The sequence below is a fragment of the Hibiscus syriacus genome, unplaced genomic scaffold, assembly GCF_006381635.1.
Source record: "Hibiscus syriacus cultivar Baekdansim isolate YM2019G1 unplaced genomic scaffold, ASM638163v2 tig00110610_pilon, whole genome shotgun sequence".
Classification (NCBI taxonomy): Eukaryota; Viridiplantae; Streptophyta; class Magnoliopsida; order Malvales; family Malvaceae; genus Hibiscus; species Hibiscus syriacus.
In genome coordinates this window covers 11,443-30,516 of record NW_024062800.1, presented here as the reverse complement: position 1 = coordinate 30,516, position 19,074 = coordinate 11,443, and the positions used below count along the sequence as shown (strand labels likewise).

General features: G+C 34.7%; 1 protein-coding gene and 1 pseudogene across 1 annotated transcript; one reads left to right on the top strand and one right to left on the bottom strand.

The window, feature by feature from the left end:
• Positions 1-278: 278 nt before the first annotated feature.
• Positions 279-1,868, bottom strand: LOC120135500 (annotated as a pseudogene).
• A 13,626-nt stretch (positions 1,869-15,494) lies between these two features.
• LOC120135481 (V-type proton ATPase subunit B 2-like) lies at positions 15,495-16,158 on the top strand. The gene is made up of 3 exons (XM_039151754.1): positions 15,495-15,568; positions 15,663-15,746; positions 15,846-16,158. The coding sequence occupies exons 1-3, from the start codon at positions 15,533-15,535 to the stop codon at positions 16,029-16,031; spliced, it is 306 nt and encodes a 101-aa protein (XP_039007685.1). The 5' UTR covers positions 15,495-15,532; the 3' UTR covers positions 16,032-16,158.
• Positions 16,159-19,074: the final 2,916 nt, after the last annotated feature.

The window sequence follows — 19,074 nt, the reverse complement described above, 5'->3', positions numbered from 1 at the left end:
TTTACATATTCTCTCAATTTGGTCCAGTGACATATGGCATCATTTGATTAGAGGATTAAATTTATTTTAATTTATTTAAAATATGACTAAATTGAGAGAATATGTAAATAATAGAGATTGAATGTGATTATACTAAAATATTTAACTACCATATCATCTCTTCTGTTAACGACATTTAACCGTGGTGACCACAGAATGAAAGAGACCATTTATTATGTTTTTAAAATCAATTAGGAAAAATAAATTAAACACAAATACAAATGATTACGACACCAAAAGGCTAAAAAGTAAATGAAGAGAAATATAAGAAGAGTATTGGAAACTGAAACATGGAATCAGTAGGGTGGAGAGAACGCATGGCGCAGAGCAAAAGATGCCATCTCCAAGTAGCTGTGTTTTGATATCAAACAGCTGTTTATCAGTCACAAACAAACCCATTGCCCCTTGTCCTCCATGCCCTTTTGGGGTGCTTATTTAATAACAGCAACAATAATTGCATCTAATCTGAAAACCTAAAACTAAACACTAAAATGTCAGTTAACACCACACTGCTAAAGTAGTATAAAATTGTTTCAGTTTAATTAAAGTCTCAAATTTAAGGTATGGGAAATACAACAATGAAAAATACTCATAATTTGTAGGTAGAAAAAATGGGAAGATTATATTTCTGATCTTCTCTTGCCGAAGAATACCTGTAAAGCCCCATTGGAACCTCCAGCCACAAGTGTGGACTGGTCCTCATCGACTTGTCTCCAGCACACACTGCTGACGAACCCATGGTCGAACCTATCTCTGGCTCTGCCCATTGGCTCGAACCCATGCACCCAAATGGGTTCACCCCATCGTTTGTCGTAGACAAAAACTTGGTTATCTTCTGATCCGCATCCAAGCAATCCTCCATGCCTCCAAACTGATAGCCCCACAAAGCTTCTACTGTTTACGTGCCCTTTGTATGTTCTAATCAACCGTGAATCAACGACGTTCCATAGTTTCAAACAACCGTCTATGCTGGCGGTAACCATTGTCCCGGCATCGAGGAATCTGACGTACGTGACCGTTTTTGTATGACCGTCGAATGTGTATACCGGCTCCGTTATTCTCCGCACATCATAGGCGTAGGCCTTCTTGTCGGCGCATCCGACGGCTACCAATGCGTCTCCGAATGGGTCGAATTCGACGCAACAGACTGAGCTCCGTGCCGCCGTGGGCTGCACCTTCGCCACGCATCGTCCTCCTCCTTCGCCGCAACGTGGGTCCCATATTTGCATGGTTCCGTCGTCGGAGCCGGATGCACCGAGGAACGGGTCCGAATGGGAATAGTCCACGCTCCAAACGCGCCTCCCGCTGTGTTCGTCGCGTTCGAAGATCGATAGCTTCCTCTCTAGATCATATTCCGTGACGACGCCGTCGTAGTCTCCGATCCCAAGACGCGGCCGCCGGACCCGGGTTTCCATCTAAGGCTACTGAGCTTGGCCGGGGTAAAGATGTAATAATTACAAGCATTAACATGGTCCAGAAATGCAATGCTTCGCGTCTCCTCCTGTGGCAGCAAGGAATTCAAAGTGTAAATTCTAATCTTTCTGGCGATTCCTCCGGTTGCTAAGATGGTATTGGAAGGGTCGAATTCGATTACGCCTAGAGTGTCGGAGACGGTGGCGTTGGCGGTGGGGGAGACGACGGTAGAAAGAGAAAAATCCCAGTCGCAACGAGCGGTTGATTGGTCTTCCTGGCCGGGGACGGCGGGGGGAGGGAATCCGGAGGAAAAGTAGTTGTTCATGGCATCATTCAATGAGAGGGAGGCATAATATGGGAGGGTTTTGGACCATGAAACCAACGAAAGGCTCCCACACACCTAACCAAAGCGCAACAAAATTGCTGTGTGGATAAATACGTTAAAGCTGCAACTATATTTGATTTACCACTTTTATGCTCCCTCTTCTCTTCTATTACAATAATGCCATTGCTTAATTATTATTATTATTATTATTAACTCTTCTTCTTTTTAAATAGTGAGTTATATGTTGATATCTCTAATAAACATAATTAATTCAGTCTTTTCCTAAAATGGACTATACGTTGCAACACATAATTCACTAAAAGGATATGAATTATGTGTTGCAACCCATTATTGATATATTATATATATATATATATATATATATATAATTTTATAGGTTGTAACACATAATCACTAAAATGGGAGTATGAATTTGTTTTGTTAGTGCATTGAATATAAATAAGTATTTTATATATATCATGCAATTAATTATATTATTAAGGATATGTGCTTATTTTTTTGAATTAATTACTTATATACGATCTATTGACCGACTAATTCAGATTGTGTACTGTAAAGGCGAGGGCGACTCTCCCAACCCAGTTTGCTCCATTCGCAAACACTAGATTCGAACCCCTGACCTTGCTTAAGGGACCTAGTGTCTCATCCCACTAGATCAATTGGGTTGTTGGTTAAGGATATGTTCTTATTAATTAAACACATATATAATTTTAATTAATGTTAAAAAAATAATTCATGCACGTTTCACAAGCTCAGGTGATTTATGAACTACGTACTGTTATATTTGGCACTAGATTGCACGATGAGATGATGAAAACACTGAAAATTAGACTGGGAGATGGCCAGACTACTAGATATGCCATAAACCATAATATTGGACAATTTGATAATTATTGGATAACAAATTACTATAAATAATTTGTAAATTTATACAAATATCACTGTAACTAATATCTGAAAAGTTTAAATATGTATTTATTGAAGTTCAAATATAAATATATCTAAATATTAAAAAGTGCAATAGCTTGTTTTTCTAATAAGATATAATTTTTATTTAATATAAATATAAATTTTAACATATATACACGTAATTTTATCATCACCATCGTCATTACGACATTCTATCTTTAATTTGTAAATGTAGCATGGCATGGGGGAAAGCATTAAATGTGGGAGAGGGGGCCTAAAGACGAACGTTGGACGTTTTTGTACCTCAAATGAAGAAGATGGGTATACTTTTATATCCATCGGATCATCTCTAAGTTTCTGCTTTATTGGAAGAAAACCGAAATTATAAATTTATCGAATCATCTCGATAGTAAATAGAATTATGATTATTATTAAGAGATTTATTCGAGTAGTTGCATCTATAGAACATGTATATGTTATTAATAGGCTAAAAAAATTAGTATAACTTTAAATTTTTTTATAAAAAAATTAGAAAACGATAAACATGAATATGGAATTCATAAAACAAGACAAAAGAAAAATCTTACAAGTGGACCAAACATGCATGGATTTGCTTCGCTGTCCACTATTTGTTGCTTCATTGGTGCTCTTTGCCTTACGTGGTTTAAGCATGGCCTTTTAATTTGTCTTGCTCTGTCATAACTCCGACAATAACTACTCCCGAAAATATCACTCAAACTACACTGGCATTTGCCCTTTCCAATCACCTACCATCCTCTCTCAATCTCGTACACTCATTTCTTCTTCCTCTTAATTGCTCTTTTCTGCATCTTAAATGCTCTTTTCTGCATCTTAAATGCATTCGCCATCCGGGATTGTTGATGTTTTTTATCCGATTGCACGTAGTTTTAAATTTATTAATTACAAATTAATAATAATTAAAACTCATTGAACGATCTAAGTGATAAAAGAATATTATTCTTTTTAGATATTTTAAGTTCGGATAGTTATATCTGTAGGTATAGCACGCATTATGAAGAGGCTATGAGAATTAAATGTATATTATCTTTTAATTACTTTAAACTATTCAAAATTCAGCCCAACTCAACTAAAATCTCGTGAGCTTAAAATTATAAAGTTTTACCCGAACTCGAAATATTTTCAGACTTAGCTCGATTCAAGCTTGAATTTGAATTTGAACATAAACCTTAAGTACATGGAAATATTTTATTGTATTTAAAAAATATAAATGTAAATAGTGTTAATAATTTAAATTAAAAAATTTAAAATTAATATAGTATTTTTTTTTAGAAGTAACTCGTGAGCTTTTCGAGTAGAGTATCAACTATCTTGCTTCGTCTCGTTAAGAACTCAAGTAAAGTTTGAGTTCATTCGATTCGAGTGTTGATCGTACTTTAACCGAATCAGACTCGAGTAACTCGTAATCTATCTCGTCTCATTTACAATCCAGTTTGAATTACTAGATAAAATATCTGGTATTGGTGTAGAGCAGAGATTCAAATAGCGGATGGATAGTGGTATTGCGATCGCTATATCACAGTCGCGGCGGCATTTGACAGTTATCGCAGAAAATAACAGTGTGCAACGGAATCACACAAATAACGGTGGATCACGACCGCAATTTAATGAATAGCTGGCAATTGCGACAAAAGAAGACCATTATTCCGCTATTTTTCCGTTATTTTATTTAAAAAACAGTTTAAAAAAAAAATTAACTCATTTGAAAAAAGTTTACAATCGCCGTACCTACAATGATTACAATAACATCCGTTATATTCATAATCGTGATAAACGTAACGCGATGAAAAATACGACCGTAACTATTATTTAAATCCTGGTGTAGAGCATTGAGCATGTGAACACTGGTATCCGCATACGTAGAGATCTAACGCAGTCGCTATTGAATTTATGTGGGAGTTGGGTTTGAAGGAGCATTGAGTGCAAACTTCATGGCCTGATGGATATATGGAAAAAGGATAAAAGGGGATAAGAAGTGGACATAGAGGACCACTTTCTCCTAGATTGCCCCCATTTTTTTTGCACGCAGCTTGTGGATAATTTGATATCTAAAAATCCATATATATATATATATATATATATATATATATATATATATATATATATATGTATGTTATCCGAGTAAATCATAAAAAGACAGCCTGCAGTTTCTTATCTAACATTAAAGACAACCGTGAATGTTCCTTCTTTTATAGATATATATACATAGAGAGAGAGTATATTAAGGCTGTTTAGTTTATAAAATATTTTATTATTAGAGTTGTAATCTTGTTTGAAAAATTACTCTTGTGTCTTATTGATTATAATATCTAGATTATAACGATTGTAGGAATTTATCCCTTGTGATTTGGGAGGAAAATCACAGTCAGGATTGTAACACCCTGACCCCTACTCGACCTAGATACGAATTCAAGGTGTTACATTTGACTTTTCAAAACTTAAAAAATTCACAATTAGGTATAAATTTAAACTTTATTATTCCAATCAATATAAAGGAAAATAGTAACATTCTAAATAGAAAGTCATTTCACAAAAAAAATCTTAATAATTTACATAAATACCCAAAAGTAAGAATTTACAAAATACAAAATATATAAGTTTACAAAATCGATCAGAGCATTTCAAATTAAACGTATAATATATGCCAACGGTTTACAAAATGAGCAACCTACATTTAATTTGTACTGATATGATCTTCAGTAGTGTATGTTATCCTCAACCTAAATCAATATGCAACTTTCTTCAACCCTACGCGTGAGAGAACACACGCCAAGTCGATAACTTAGTGAGGCAAAACTAATAGTATTAACTTATTAAGCAAAACCTTATTTGTTTTATTCAAACTATTTTTCAAAGAGCTTTCTTTATTTCCATATCAAAGGTATACTTATGAATAATTATACTTTGTATGTCTTTGTTCCAATTGCCAAAGGTATATTACTGAGAAATCTAGGTATTTGAGTACTATGAGGTTATGCACTAATGCTGTCACCACAGCTCGTAATTTATATCGAAGGACCACATAGTTTGCACCGAAGTGTCACATAGGTCTTGCACCGAAGTGCCACATATTTGTCCCGAAAGACCACATAATTGTCCGAAGGACCACATAGACCCTCTACTCTTGGTATACCAACTATACCTGTAATCCTCATACATATATGTTGGGCTTTTAATCACATAATTAAGTTCAATCCTTATTTAAAGTGTTTCTTATTCATATAGCTTCTCTGTCATAGATTATATTTACATTCACTGTTCAAAGCTAATATTCATATGTTCAAGGTTCATATTTTCATAACATAGTCATAAAATATATTTTGTAAAATAAAAATTGAATAAAAATTGAAATATAACATAAAATAAATATAAAGTTTTTGATCGAAAACACGGAGGTTGGCTTATCGCAAGCCTTCCTCAACTCTATTATAATAAAGGGAAGTTGCACTCACCTTTGCCTCACTAAGGTCTAATTTAAATCATTTCGAATTGATACCCAAAATGCCAAGCTGACCGGAAGTTAATCACATTCGATCAATTACACAAGACAATCTAAAATCAATATCGTTCTTAACTCAATTATATCGAATCATAATAACTTGGGATGCAAGAAACCTTATATTTCATTTCATGCTTGGAGGTATCAGTACCACCCTAAGGGTACCGATACCACCCTTCAAGGGTATCGATACCTCTGCATGCATCAATACCGAAATAAGGTTCGATGTTTCTAGGGTATCGATACCTCCTCAAGGTATCGATATCGAAATTACCTTTGAAGTTTTAAGGGTATCGATACCATTCTACAGGTATCGATACTACCCTTGAGGTATCAATACCACTATCAACATGTATTAATGCATCCCTCTACAATTTCTCCTATTAAACTCATGAGGTATTTGTACCTATTCATAAGGGTATCGACACCTTAAGCCCATAATGGTTATTTTCATCCCAAAATTCACCTAAAAATCTTCCCAACACTCTACTAAACACATACCTTAAGCTTTAAAACTCACTTTATACTTCTACACCAATTATCATACACTTACCACTCTAATTATACAAATTCCCACTTGAACACGTGAATCTTAAAATCATACCCAAATTTAAATCATGTTCTTAAACATATCTAACACTTATAACTCTTAAGTTTAATCATTGACAAGTCAAAAATCTCATTCAAACATCAAAAACTCATCATAATAAAATTTCATCTAAAAACTCATTTTAGAATTCCATCTCTAAAATACTCATCTTGTTGTTTTAATGTTATATAAGCTTTCCTTAAGCTTATATGTCATCCAAACTTTCATTATCAACCCAAAAATTAAAGTATAACTACAAAAATCCAAATTCTTACCTTTGAAGAGGGAGCTCACATGGAAGAAGAGAAGAATAAGGAAAAGCTACAAGACTTCTCACTTTACCTCTTACTTATCCAAGGAAACACTTAAAATATCATTCCCTACAATTTACCATTTTGCCCTTATTAAACCTCCATATTTGCTATATTACCTAAAACAAAATTCTTCCATAAATCCTGAAATTAACTCATTATTCTAGTTCAACCACTAAATTTAGAAGTTCTTACAATTTAATCATTTACCCGATAATTAGGATGTTACAAATCTCCCCCTTAAGAAAATTTGTCCTCGAATTTTCATTGTACAAAAAGGTGGGGATATCGTTTCCTCATATCTCCCTCACGCTCCCACGTAGCTTTTTTTACTTTATGGTTTCTCCAAAGAACCTTCACTTCCGCAACTGCTTGCTCTCGAAAGTTATAATCTGAACCGATTCTTCATCATATGACAGTCAGAGTGAACTTCCATTTTATCTGGAGTTATGATGTGTGTAGGATCAGATCGATACCATCGAAGTATAGACACATGGAAGACATTGTGAATCTTTTCCATTTCTGGCGGTAACGCTAACTGATAGGCTACCGATCCAACTCTTTTTAGAATTTCATAAGGTCCAATGAACCTAGACTTAGCTTTCCTTTACGTCCAAAAAGGAACACTTTCTTCTAAGGTGAAACCTTCAAAACCACCTTATCGCCTACTTGAAATTCAATCTCTTTTCTTTTCAAATCGGCGTATGACTTTTGTCTGTCCGAGGCAACTTTCAAATTGTGCTGGATCACCTGAACTTTTTCTTCCACTTCTTTAATCAAATCCGGACCATGAACTTCTCGATCCCTTAACTCATACCAATTAAGTGGGGTTCTGCACTTCCTTTCATACAATGCTTCATACGGTGCCATATTGATGCTGGATTGGTAATTGTTATTATAAGCAAATTCAACTAAAGGTAAATACCTTTCCCACGATCTAGCAAAATAAATTATACATGCTCTCAATATATCTTCCAGAATCTGAATTGTTCGCTCTGATTGACCATCAGTCCGAGGGTGAAACGCGGTGCTAAAATTCAATCAGGTACCCAAAAAGATTTTCAGAATCTTGAAGTGAATCTGGGATCTCTATAAAAACTATCTAAATTGGAACGCCATGAAGTCGCACTATCTCTTTGATATACAATTCTGCATGTTTCTCCATTGAGAAATTCATTCGCACAGGGATGAAATGGGCTATTTTTGTAAGACGATCTACAATTACCAAATTGAATCCTTTTTACCCGGCGATAAAGGCAAACTCGTTACGAATTCCATCGTAACGCTTTATCATTTCCACTACGGAATTGAGATGGGTTGCAACAAACCGGAAGGGTCTTAATGCTCAGCTTTCACTTATTGACAATTTAAACACTTTGCTACAAAATCTGTAATATATTTCTTCATGCCTGGCCACCAAAACCGCTCTTTCAAACATCTTAATTCCTCTTGGGTTCATTGCTAAGGGACTACAATGTTCTTCATACAAAATATCTCGTTTCAACTCATAATCATTAGGGACATACACACACTTGATTTTTGAAATATAAGCATTCATTCGACTTAACCTCAAAGTCCTCAAGTCCACCTTTCTCTACTCGATCAAACCAAGCCAAACACTTATTATCTTTCTTTTGTAATTCCTTGATCCAATCTAGCAACAATGATTTCAATCTTAACTCAACCATAATTGCACCATTTTCTTTTAACACCATTCGACCGTCCAAACTACGCAAACCAGTGAAAGTCTTCCGACTAAGAGCATCTGCTACAACGTTAGTTTTCTTGGGTAGTAATCAATGATTGCATCATAATCTTTAAGCAATTCCATCCACATTCTTTGTCTCAAATTTAACTCTTTCTACGTCAATAAATACTTCAATCTCTTATGATCGGTGAAGATGTAGCAACACTCACTATACAAATAATGCCACCAAATTTTCAAAGAAAAACCATAGCTACTAACTCCAAATCATACGTCGGATAATTATTTTCGTGAGGCTTCAGCTATCTCGAAGCATAAGCAACTACTTTCCCATCTTGCATTAGAACACATCTCAGTCCATTATGAGAAGCGTCACTGAAAATTATGAAATCCTTGTTTGCTTTCGTTGTACCAACACCAGAGCTTCTATCAGAACTTTTTCAATGTTTCAAAGCTCGTCCATTCAAAATGTTATCATTTCTTAATAGTTTGGTTAAAGGCAGAGATATCATCAAAAAGTTTTTGACAAACCTCCGATAATAACCTACTAGACCCAGGAAACTTCAAACTTTGACACATTCTTAGAAATCTCTCATTCTAGCATAGCTTTAACTTTTTAAGGATCAACCCAAATTCCCTCTACAGAAACCACATGTCCAAGAAATATCACTTCCGACAGCCAAAACTCATATTTTGAGAACTTTACGAAAAGTTTTTTGTCTCGCAACGTTTGAAGAACCACACAAAGATGGACATCATTCTCCTCCTTTGACTTAGAATATACTAAGATATCATTAATAAAGACAACCATGAACTGATCAAGATACGATTGAAAAATTCTATTCATCAAGTCCATAACGCTGCAGGTGTGTCAGTTAACTTGAATGACATTACTACAAATTCGTAATGACCATACAGAGTCCTAAATGCCATCTTAGGAACATCTTCTTCTTGGATCTTCAACTGATGATAACCTGAACACAAATCAATCTTTGAAAATATCACCACTCCCTTGAGTTGATCAAATAAATCGTCTATCATTGAAAGAGGATACTTGTTCTTTATGGTCACCTTGTTAAGGTGACGATAATCTATATAGAGGAGCATCAGACCATCTTTATTCTTTATGAATAACACTAGAGCACCCCAATGTGACACACTAGGCCTAATAAACCCTTTATCTAAAAGCTCCTACAACTGAGCCTTTAACTCTTTCAACTCCTTCGGGGCCATCCTATAAGGAGTCATTGAAATCGGTGCTGATCCAAAATCACTTCAATCTGAAACTCAACTTCCCTATCTGGAGGTAACCTAGGTAAATCATCCGGAAACACGTCTGGAAACTCTCGGAATGTCGGAATATCTTCAAGCTTACTTCTTGTAACTCTTGTATCGATTACATTAGCAATTTATGCTTGACATCCTTGCAGCATCAACTTCTGAGCCGACATTACTGATATCACATTAGCTAAAGAATGAATTCTTTCACTGACCACACTAACTTCCAATCCCTCAAGACTTGTTAACTGCACTCGCTTAAGTCGACAATCCAAGTTGGCATAATAATGATAAAGCCAATCCATCCCTAGAATAACCTCAAATTCATTAAAGGGTAATTCCATTAGATTAACAGGGAATTCAATTCCCTGAATCCTTATGGAACACCCTTTACAGACTTGTCTCACCCGAGAACTATTTCCTAATGGATTTGTCACAATCATCTCACTACGAATAGGCTTTAAAGGAAGGTTCAACTCTTTAACCAATTTACTATTGATAAAAGAATAATTCGATCCTGAATCAATCAAAACTAAAACAGATCTACCAGTTATCTGAAAGGTACATGCAATGATTTTCGGATCATTATAATTTTCACTGGTCTTCAAATTATAAACTCGAGCGGCAGAACACACTTTAGGTTGAGTAATAGAATCAGATTGATTCTTTCCTCTTCCTCGACCTCTTCCTCTCACTGGTGCATCCATAGATCTCTCTGTCTGGGAAGGCTCTCCAGTCATCATTGGGGAGTCTCGAATAAAATACACTACCTCTCCATATTTAAAACAAGCTCCGGAAACCCGTCTGCATACTCCACTATGGTTTTTCCCACAGTACTGACATTGCTTCGGCTTATCCACTCCAGATTCCACTGAATAAGCTTGTCTGGCTCTTCCCAGATTTGATCATCTACCCGAGGATGCTGCAGATTCTTCCCTGGTCTGAGGTCGAGAACTTGAACCTCTACTCTTCTTTGATTGCGAAGAACTGGACAATGCACCAAATCTTTTAATTCATTGCGTCATTTGCTCCGTAAATCTTTCATTTTGAGCTCACTTCAGGGCTTTATCTCGGTTCACAACCTCTTGGAATAAAGAGAGGTTAAGAGCCAACAATAACTCTTTTAATCGGGGTCTTAACCCTTCCACAAACTAGTCACAAGAGTCATTCTATGTAGGAACTAACTCAGCAGCAAATCGGCTCAATTTGTTGAATTCACACTCAAACTCATACACCGTGTGATTCCCTTGCTTTAAATTTATAAATTCCTACTTCATCTGCCGGATAAATTGATCCCTTATGTATTTATTCTTAAACTTCTCAAAAAATAATGACCATGTCACATGCTCTTTTGCCACTCTCATCGTCACATTAGACCACCATATCCTGGCTTGGCCTCTTAATAACGAAACTACACCATCCAATTTCTCCATTTCAGAACAATAGAGATTCTCTAGCATCGTTTTCAAATCATTGAGCCATATATCAGCCGCAACCGGACATTCTTCCGTTTTTCACCTAAAATCAGGGGCTCCTAAACTCCTCATTTCTTTAGAGACATTTATCTTAGGGGCTGAGGAGACAGACGGTTCGAAACGCGTCAGAATCGCGTCCAACGTCTGAAAAAACGTCCCCTGATCTTGAACAGGCACTCCAGGCTGTGCCTGCTCCTCACCCTGTCTGCTAGGGGCAAGGGAGTTACTACTTTCTTCCATTTTATCTCCCGCATCACTTTAGGAGCCTTCAAAGTTCGATATATATTAAGATCAAATTACTAAAGCTATTAGCAAGGATAACATATTGATCCCTTATCAGATCAAAAAGACTTTATTACAAATTGGCATGTACTCTTTTAAAACCAAACACGATTTTATTTTGGACTTAAAATCACTTAAACTATAGCTCTAATACCATTAAATGTAACACCCCTGACCCGTACCCGACCCATATACGAATATGAGGTGTCACATTTGACTTTTCAAAACATAAGAAATTCATAAATAGAAACTTTATTATTCAAATCAAGATAAATAAAAATAGTCACATTCTAAATAGAAAGTTATTTCACAAAACAAATCTTAATAATTTACATAAATACCCAAAAGTAAGAGTTTACAAAATACAAAATATATAAGTTTACAAAATCGATCAGAGTATTTCAAATTAAACGTATAATACATGCCAATAGTTTACAAAATGAGCAACATACATTTAATTTGTACTGATCTGTTCTTCAGTCGTGTATGCTATCCTCAACCTAAATCAATCTGCAACTTTCTTCAACCCTACGCATGAGAGAACACACACTAAGTCGATGACTTAGTGAGGTAAAACTAATAGTGTTAACTTATTAAGCAAAACCTTATTTGTTTTATTAAAACTGTTTTTCAAAGAGCTTTATTGATTTCCATATCAAATGTATACTTATAAATAATTATACTTTGTATTTCTTTGTTCCAATTGCCCAAGGTATACTACTAAAAATCTAGGTATTTGAGTACTATGAGGTTGTGCAAAAATACTGTCATCACAACTCGTAATTTGCACCAAAATGCCACATATACATTAGCAATGTATGCTTGACATCCTTGCAGCATCAACTTCTGAGCCGACATTACTGATATCACATTAGCTAAAGAATAGATTCTTTCGCTGACCACACTAACTTCCAATCCCTCAAGACTTGTTAACTGCACTCGCTTAAGTCGACAATCCAAGTTAGCATAATAATGATAAAGCCAATCCATCCCCAGAATAACCTCAAATTAATTAAAGGGTAATTCTATTAGATTAGTAGGGAATTCAATTCCCTGAATCCTTATGGGACACCCTTTATAGACTTGTCTCACTCGAGCACTATTTCATAATGGATTTGTCACAATCATCTCACTACGAATAGGCTCTAAAGAAAGGTTCAACTCTTTAACCAATTTACTACTGGCAAAAGAATAATTCGATCCTGAATCAATCAAAACTAAAACAGATCTACCAGTTATCTGAAAGGTACTTGCAATGATTTTTGGATCATTAAAATCTTCACTGGTCTTCAGATTGTAAACTCGAGCGACAGAACGCACTTCAGGTTGAGCAGTAGACTCGGATTGATTTCTTCCTCTTCCTCGACCTCTTCCTCTCACTAGTGCAGCCATTGATCTCTCTGTCTGGGCAGTCTCTCCAGTCATCATTGGGAAGTCTCTAATAAAATGCCATGCATCTCCACATTTAAAACAAGCTTTGGAGACCCGTCTGCATACTCCATTATGGTTTTTCCCACAGTACTGACATTGCTTCGGCTTGTCCACTCCAGATTCCACTGAATAAGCTTGTCTGGCTCTTCCCGGATTTGATCCTTACTCGAGGATGCTACGGATTCTTCCATGGTCTAAGGTCAAGAACTTGAACCTCTACTCTTCTTTGATTGCAAAGAGTTGGACGATGCACCAAATCTTTTATTCCATTGCATCCTTTTCTCCACAAATCTTTCATTTTGAGCTCACTCCAGGGCTTTATCTCGGTTCACAACCTCTTGGAATGAAGAGAGGTTAAGAGCCAACAACAGCTCTTTTAATCGGGGTCTTACCCCTTCACAAACCAATCACAAGAGTCATTCTCTGTACGAACTAACTCAACAACAAATCGGCTCAATTTATTGAATTCACACTCAAACTCATACACCGTACGATTCCCTTGCTTTAAATTCATAAATTCATGTTTCATCTGCCAGATAAACTGATCCCCTATGTATTTATTCTTAAACTCCTCCAAAAAAATGACCACGTCACATGCTCTTTTGCCGCACTCATCGTCACATTAGACAAGTAATGTTAAATATAGCCTTTACAAGCTATCAACTTGTGTATCTGGGAGATACGAAGGTTCACACATTATCACCATGTTTCTCATCGATTTATACATAAATTTCATTTTTAGTATGATTTTTTTTAATGGGAACTGTATCTCCTCCATCATTGCATTGCGTTAGTAAATTTCCCAAGTTGACATGGGTTGAATATGGCTCGTCATGGTGTGTTATGTTGACAACATTCATCTGTTTTCAAAATGGATTTTAGTGAATATGGATTTCTTTTTTGTATGAATAACAATTTAGTTTATTTTTTTAATTAATAAATTTTCCTTCGTTCTGAATTGGACAGATATACCCACCAATCAATGTGCTTCCGTCGCTGTCTCATCTGATGAAGGTTTGGATAGCACTCATTAGTTGAAGCTCTTGATTTCCTTGGAGGATAGTTTTCATCTTCAAAGATAAAAAAATGTACAAACCATAAATTACTATGAATTGTAACATATGTAGCACGGGGACGGCATACCAGTCTCGTTTCAAGTACCCAATACATCCCCGTACGGGGACGACACGGGGACAACATGAGGACCTACCGGACACGTGCCACGGTGGCAGGGTACGGCTGAAAAATCTCAGGGACAGTCGATCGGGATCTGGGAATGTTTCAGGGACAGTATGTGATTATCACATACGTCCCCGGTCAGGAATACTCAACGGTTCCGATGAAGCTTCCATCAGTTGGGGAAAGCTGAAAATGGGAGATCTTTTGGCTCCTCACTTTCCCAGATTTTCTTAGCCACCAAACACAGGAATAGCAAAACATAGAACAACAAAATCACAAGACAACCTAAAAGAAGAGAAGAAAAGAAGCTAAATTTGTTTACCTGTTGAAGTATTTATGAAGTAAAACTTGTATAGCCAAAGAAAAAGACGAAGACTAAATGTCTAAACAACAGAGTGAAGCTGGCATAAAAAAATCAATTATTAGACTTGGGTAAACTACCCATTTAATACTTAAATTATTATTTTTGTATTGTTTTGGTATCTAAACTTTATTTTTTTTAAAATCATTCCTAACGTTAAATACTTAACGATAATATTGACTTGTCATTATAAAATAATGCTACATCATTAGTGAGAAAAAATAAAATATATCATGTCAATAGATCTATAATTTTTTCACGATGGAATACCAAATTGAAACTTAAACTAAATGTTATGCATGATTTAAAAAAAAGTAGGTACTAAAAAACAATAAAAATTGGAGTACTTATTCTAATTTGGAATATGTTAACAATGTTTGATTTGTGTTGTTTATATTATTTTAGACTTAATTTATTGTTTGAGTATTGAGATTTGATAATTTAATATTATAATTTATTTATGAATTTTATTTTTAATTTTCAATGAAGTATTAACTTTATTTACGATTTTTTATATCTATTTATAATTTTAAAATTTTTTATATGCCGTACCCTTGCTGTCCCCATACCCTTTAATTTTAGAAATTATCGTTTTCCGTCCGTATCCGTATCAGTGCAACATAGATTGTAACCATTCTTTTCTTTATTTTTTTTGTTGAGTGCCATCGGTGAGGGGATGACACGCAGGGATCATGCCGATGTGTCTAACCAGGTATGACTGTATTGCATAATTTCAAATTTTCACTCCTCCGTTTTATGTTAAGGCATCTAACTCTGCTTCTGTTTCTTAATCCTTTAACCATCAGCTGTATGCAAACTATGCTATCGGGAAGGACGTGCAGGCCATGAAAGCTGTGGTTGGAGAAGAAGCACTTTCTTCCGAGGATCTGGTTTTTCTCATTTCCATTTCTTCATTAATTTTCTTGCAACATTTTCTGGTCAAGCAATTGCTTAGAAGGAACCTAACATGATGTCCCTGACCGTGACAGCTATACTTGGAGTTCTTGAATAAAATTGAAAGGAAATTCGTTACCCAAGGAGCGTATGACACCCGCAACATCTTTCAGTCACTGGATTTGGCATGGACGCTGCTCCGCATATTCCCTCGTGAACTTCTCCACCGTATACCAGCAAAAACCCTTGACCTGTTCTACAGTAGAGATGCAGGTAACTGAAGGAGGCAAAACTGATGCCCTTCGATTGCCTCCTCCTCGTACCTGCCATTAGAAGTTGTGTATCCTCCGTTTCCTTTGTGCGCTCGAATAATAATCGTTGAGTTTCGATCAGGTTTCCCTTGAAAGCTCTTTGACTAGTAAAACAAGCGATAAAACATGACAATTTTTCCGGTTAGGTTTCCCCCCTTGTGTTATTTGTTATTCCTATTTATTTTTTGACTTTGTGTATGAGTTGTGCCGTTATGTTGAATAAACTATGAAATCCAAGGCTCGGAAATGTCGGCCTTGGCGATATGGCCTCGACAGCAATGGTTCCTGATTTTGCGTCGTTATTCATTAACCTCGAATTGTTCATATACATTATTTGAAAAATGTTAAAAATGTTTCTGTATATATTTAAATTAATAAATATTTAAATAAAAAAAATTCCCTCCTCTTTCTTCTCATAATTTCCGTTCCTTGTTGCATATCTTTCTTTCCTTGCAATCTTTTTCCTACACAAACTGACACAGATGAAAAGAGCTGGTAACGTATGAATATTTAGACGTTACATATCTTTAGTAACTCATGCATAGATTTATCTCATATTATATTTTGGGTAAACGACTATTAGTCATCAATATATTCTCATATTTTTTTATTTGGTCATTTAACTATTTTTCTTCAAAATCATATTTATCGTTGTGATCGGATGTTGTTAAAAATGGGTAAATTACACTAATGGTCACTAATGTTTGAGTAATTTTTTTTATTGAAGTTTCAAAAGTTACAAAATTGGTCACTAATGTTATTAATAAAATGGTCACTCCATTATTATATCCGTTAAATTGATGACGTGATAATGTTAATAAAAAGGTTAATATTCGGTTTTACCGTTAAACTAGTATTAAAACATCAAATAGGTCTTTGAACAATAATTTATATCAAATTTTACCCCATAATTTTCTATTTTGAAAAAAGAAGAGGTTCAAACGATTGTCAATTGAGGATTAGTCAATTTGTAAACTTCTAAAAAGGATACGAGACTGACAGTGTTACTTAGAACGTTAACATTATTGACGAATGACCAGAAAATGGTGGGTTAGCTTTTACTTAAATCTTTGAATTTGGTCTTTTAATAACAACGATCAATGGATATTTATAATTTTTTTCTAATGTTTGTGTAGCAATAGCTATGTTTGCTCCATGCATGAGTTATGCTTCAATAGGCGGCGATGAACCAAAGGGAAATAGAAAACATACAAATGTTATCTTTTTGTATTATGAAGGTTGTTGCAATCAAGAAAATGGAGGCGTCACCATCCAAATAAGCTAAAGGATAACATGGATTATGTGCTGAAGTTGATATCTTGAGCAGACTTAACCATCCAAACCAGGGAGCAAATGACTGATACCTTGTAGAAAAAGCTTCATCTGACACCAAAACAACCCATTTATCTTCGGTTTCCATCGTTTACCGATTTTGTGTTACCTAACTTCATTTCATTTTCAGATATCTTCCTAAAAAGCTTTAGCTGACACAGAAACAACCCATTTATCTCTCCACCATTTCTCCACTCAAAACAAATAATACAACTAACACTAAAATGTAGAAAAGTATTCTTTGAATCTAACTAACAGATTTCTAGTTTGTATATGCTTATACCTAGATTTAAAACATACACGCTTTATTTATAACTAAGAAAATTTTCTTTTGTTTAGTTCTTGGGACCATAATTTTACCATGCTTAAATATCATAATTGAATCTAATATGTTGATTTACAATGGATTTTCTTTTAGGGTTTCTTTAATTCCAGCAAAACTAAGAGATTTTGTTGTAGATAGTTATACATAAGGGAACCAAATACTATTGAACGTTTAAACTCTTGACATTGCTTTGATCATTCTTTATTTTTGTATTATTATTTATGCGCAGTTGCATTTGAAGCAGATTAGTATGTAACATCCACTTCGATTTTAGGTATAACAACCATAACTGTGACGAACTCAATTGTTGGTGAATAAACGATCATAAACTTGCTTCACTTTTGCTCATAATTCTTGGTGTTAGCTATATGCTGGTTTAATTCGATAAGGTGGATATATTCTTTTATATTATCAAATTAAAAAGTTTTGGGGTAATTTTATATAAAATCATTGTTCAATGACTTATTTGATGTTTTAACAGTAGTTTAAGGGTAAAACTGAATATTAACTTTTTTATTATTGTTGTCACATCATCAATTTAATGGAGATAACAATGGAGTGACAATTTTATTACAAATCGATAACGTTAGTGATCAATTTATTACTTTTGAAACTTAATCAAACGTTAGTGGCCAATTTGTTACTTTTGAAACTTAATCAAACATTAGTGACCATTGATGAAGTTTACCCTTAAAAAAATTAACGATTGCTGATATATCATCATAAGATAATACTACATCGTCATTAAAAAAATAAAAATATCATATTAGTAGTTTTGTTTATTTTTTAACAATGGGTAACTAAAACAAAATCAAAATATAATGATAGGTATGATGTGTGATTCAATTTTTTTTGAGGATATATATATATATTAATAACAATTTTTTTTTATATAGGATGAATACAAATAAATCAAGTTAGACATTATTAACAAAATAAAGAATTAATATAAAGAAATTTAGATTCTTATAGACTATATTTACATCCGATTAAGTGTGATTTTGAAAAAGAATATTTGAATGATGAAAATGAAATTACAAGAATATATGGAACACAAAATACATACTTTTATCCTATAATTTTATAGTAACATATCTAATATTTTGTGTAATTTATAAGGTTATTAAAAAAATTATAGTAGAGATTGGTTGCATTACTAGGATACAAAAACAAAAGGACTAGCAGCTACCTTTTCAACAGCTGGTAGGGGAAGCACGTGGCAGTCTCTGGCTGATTTCACTTTTTAATGCCCTATGCTTGCCACTTACGTCACACTAATCTAACCCCCCTCTTCCCCACTCTATAAACCTTTTCGGCTCAACTGCACCAATTACCAATTCTCTTCATCTTCTTCCC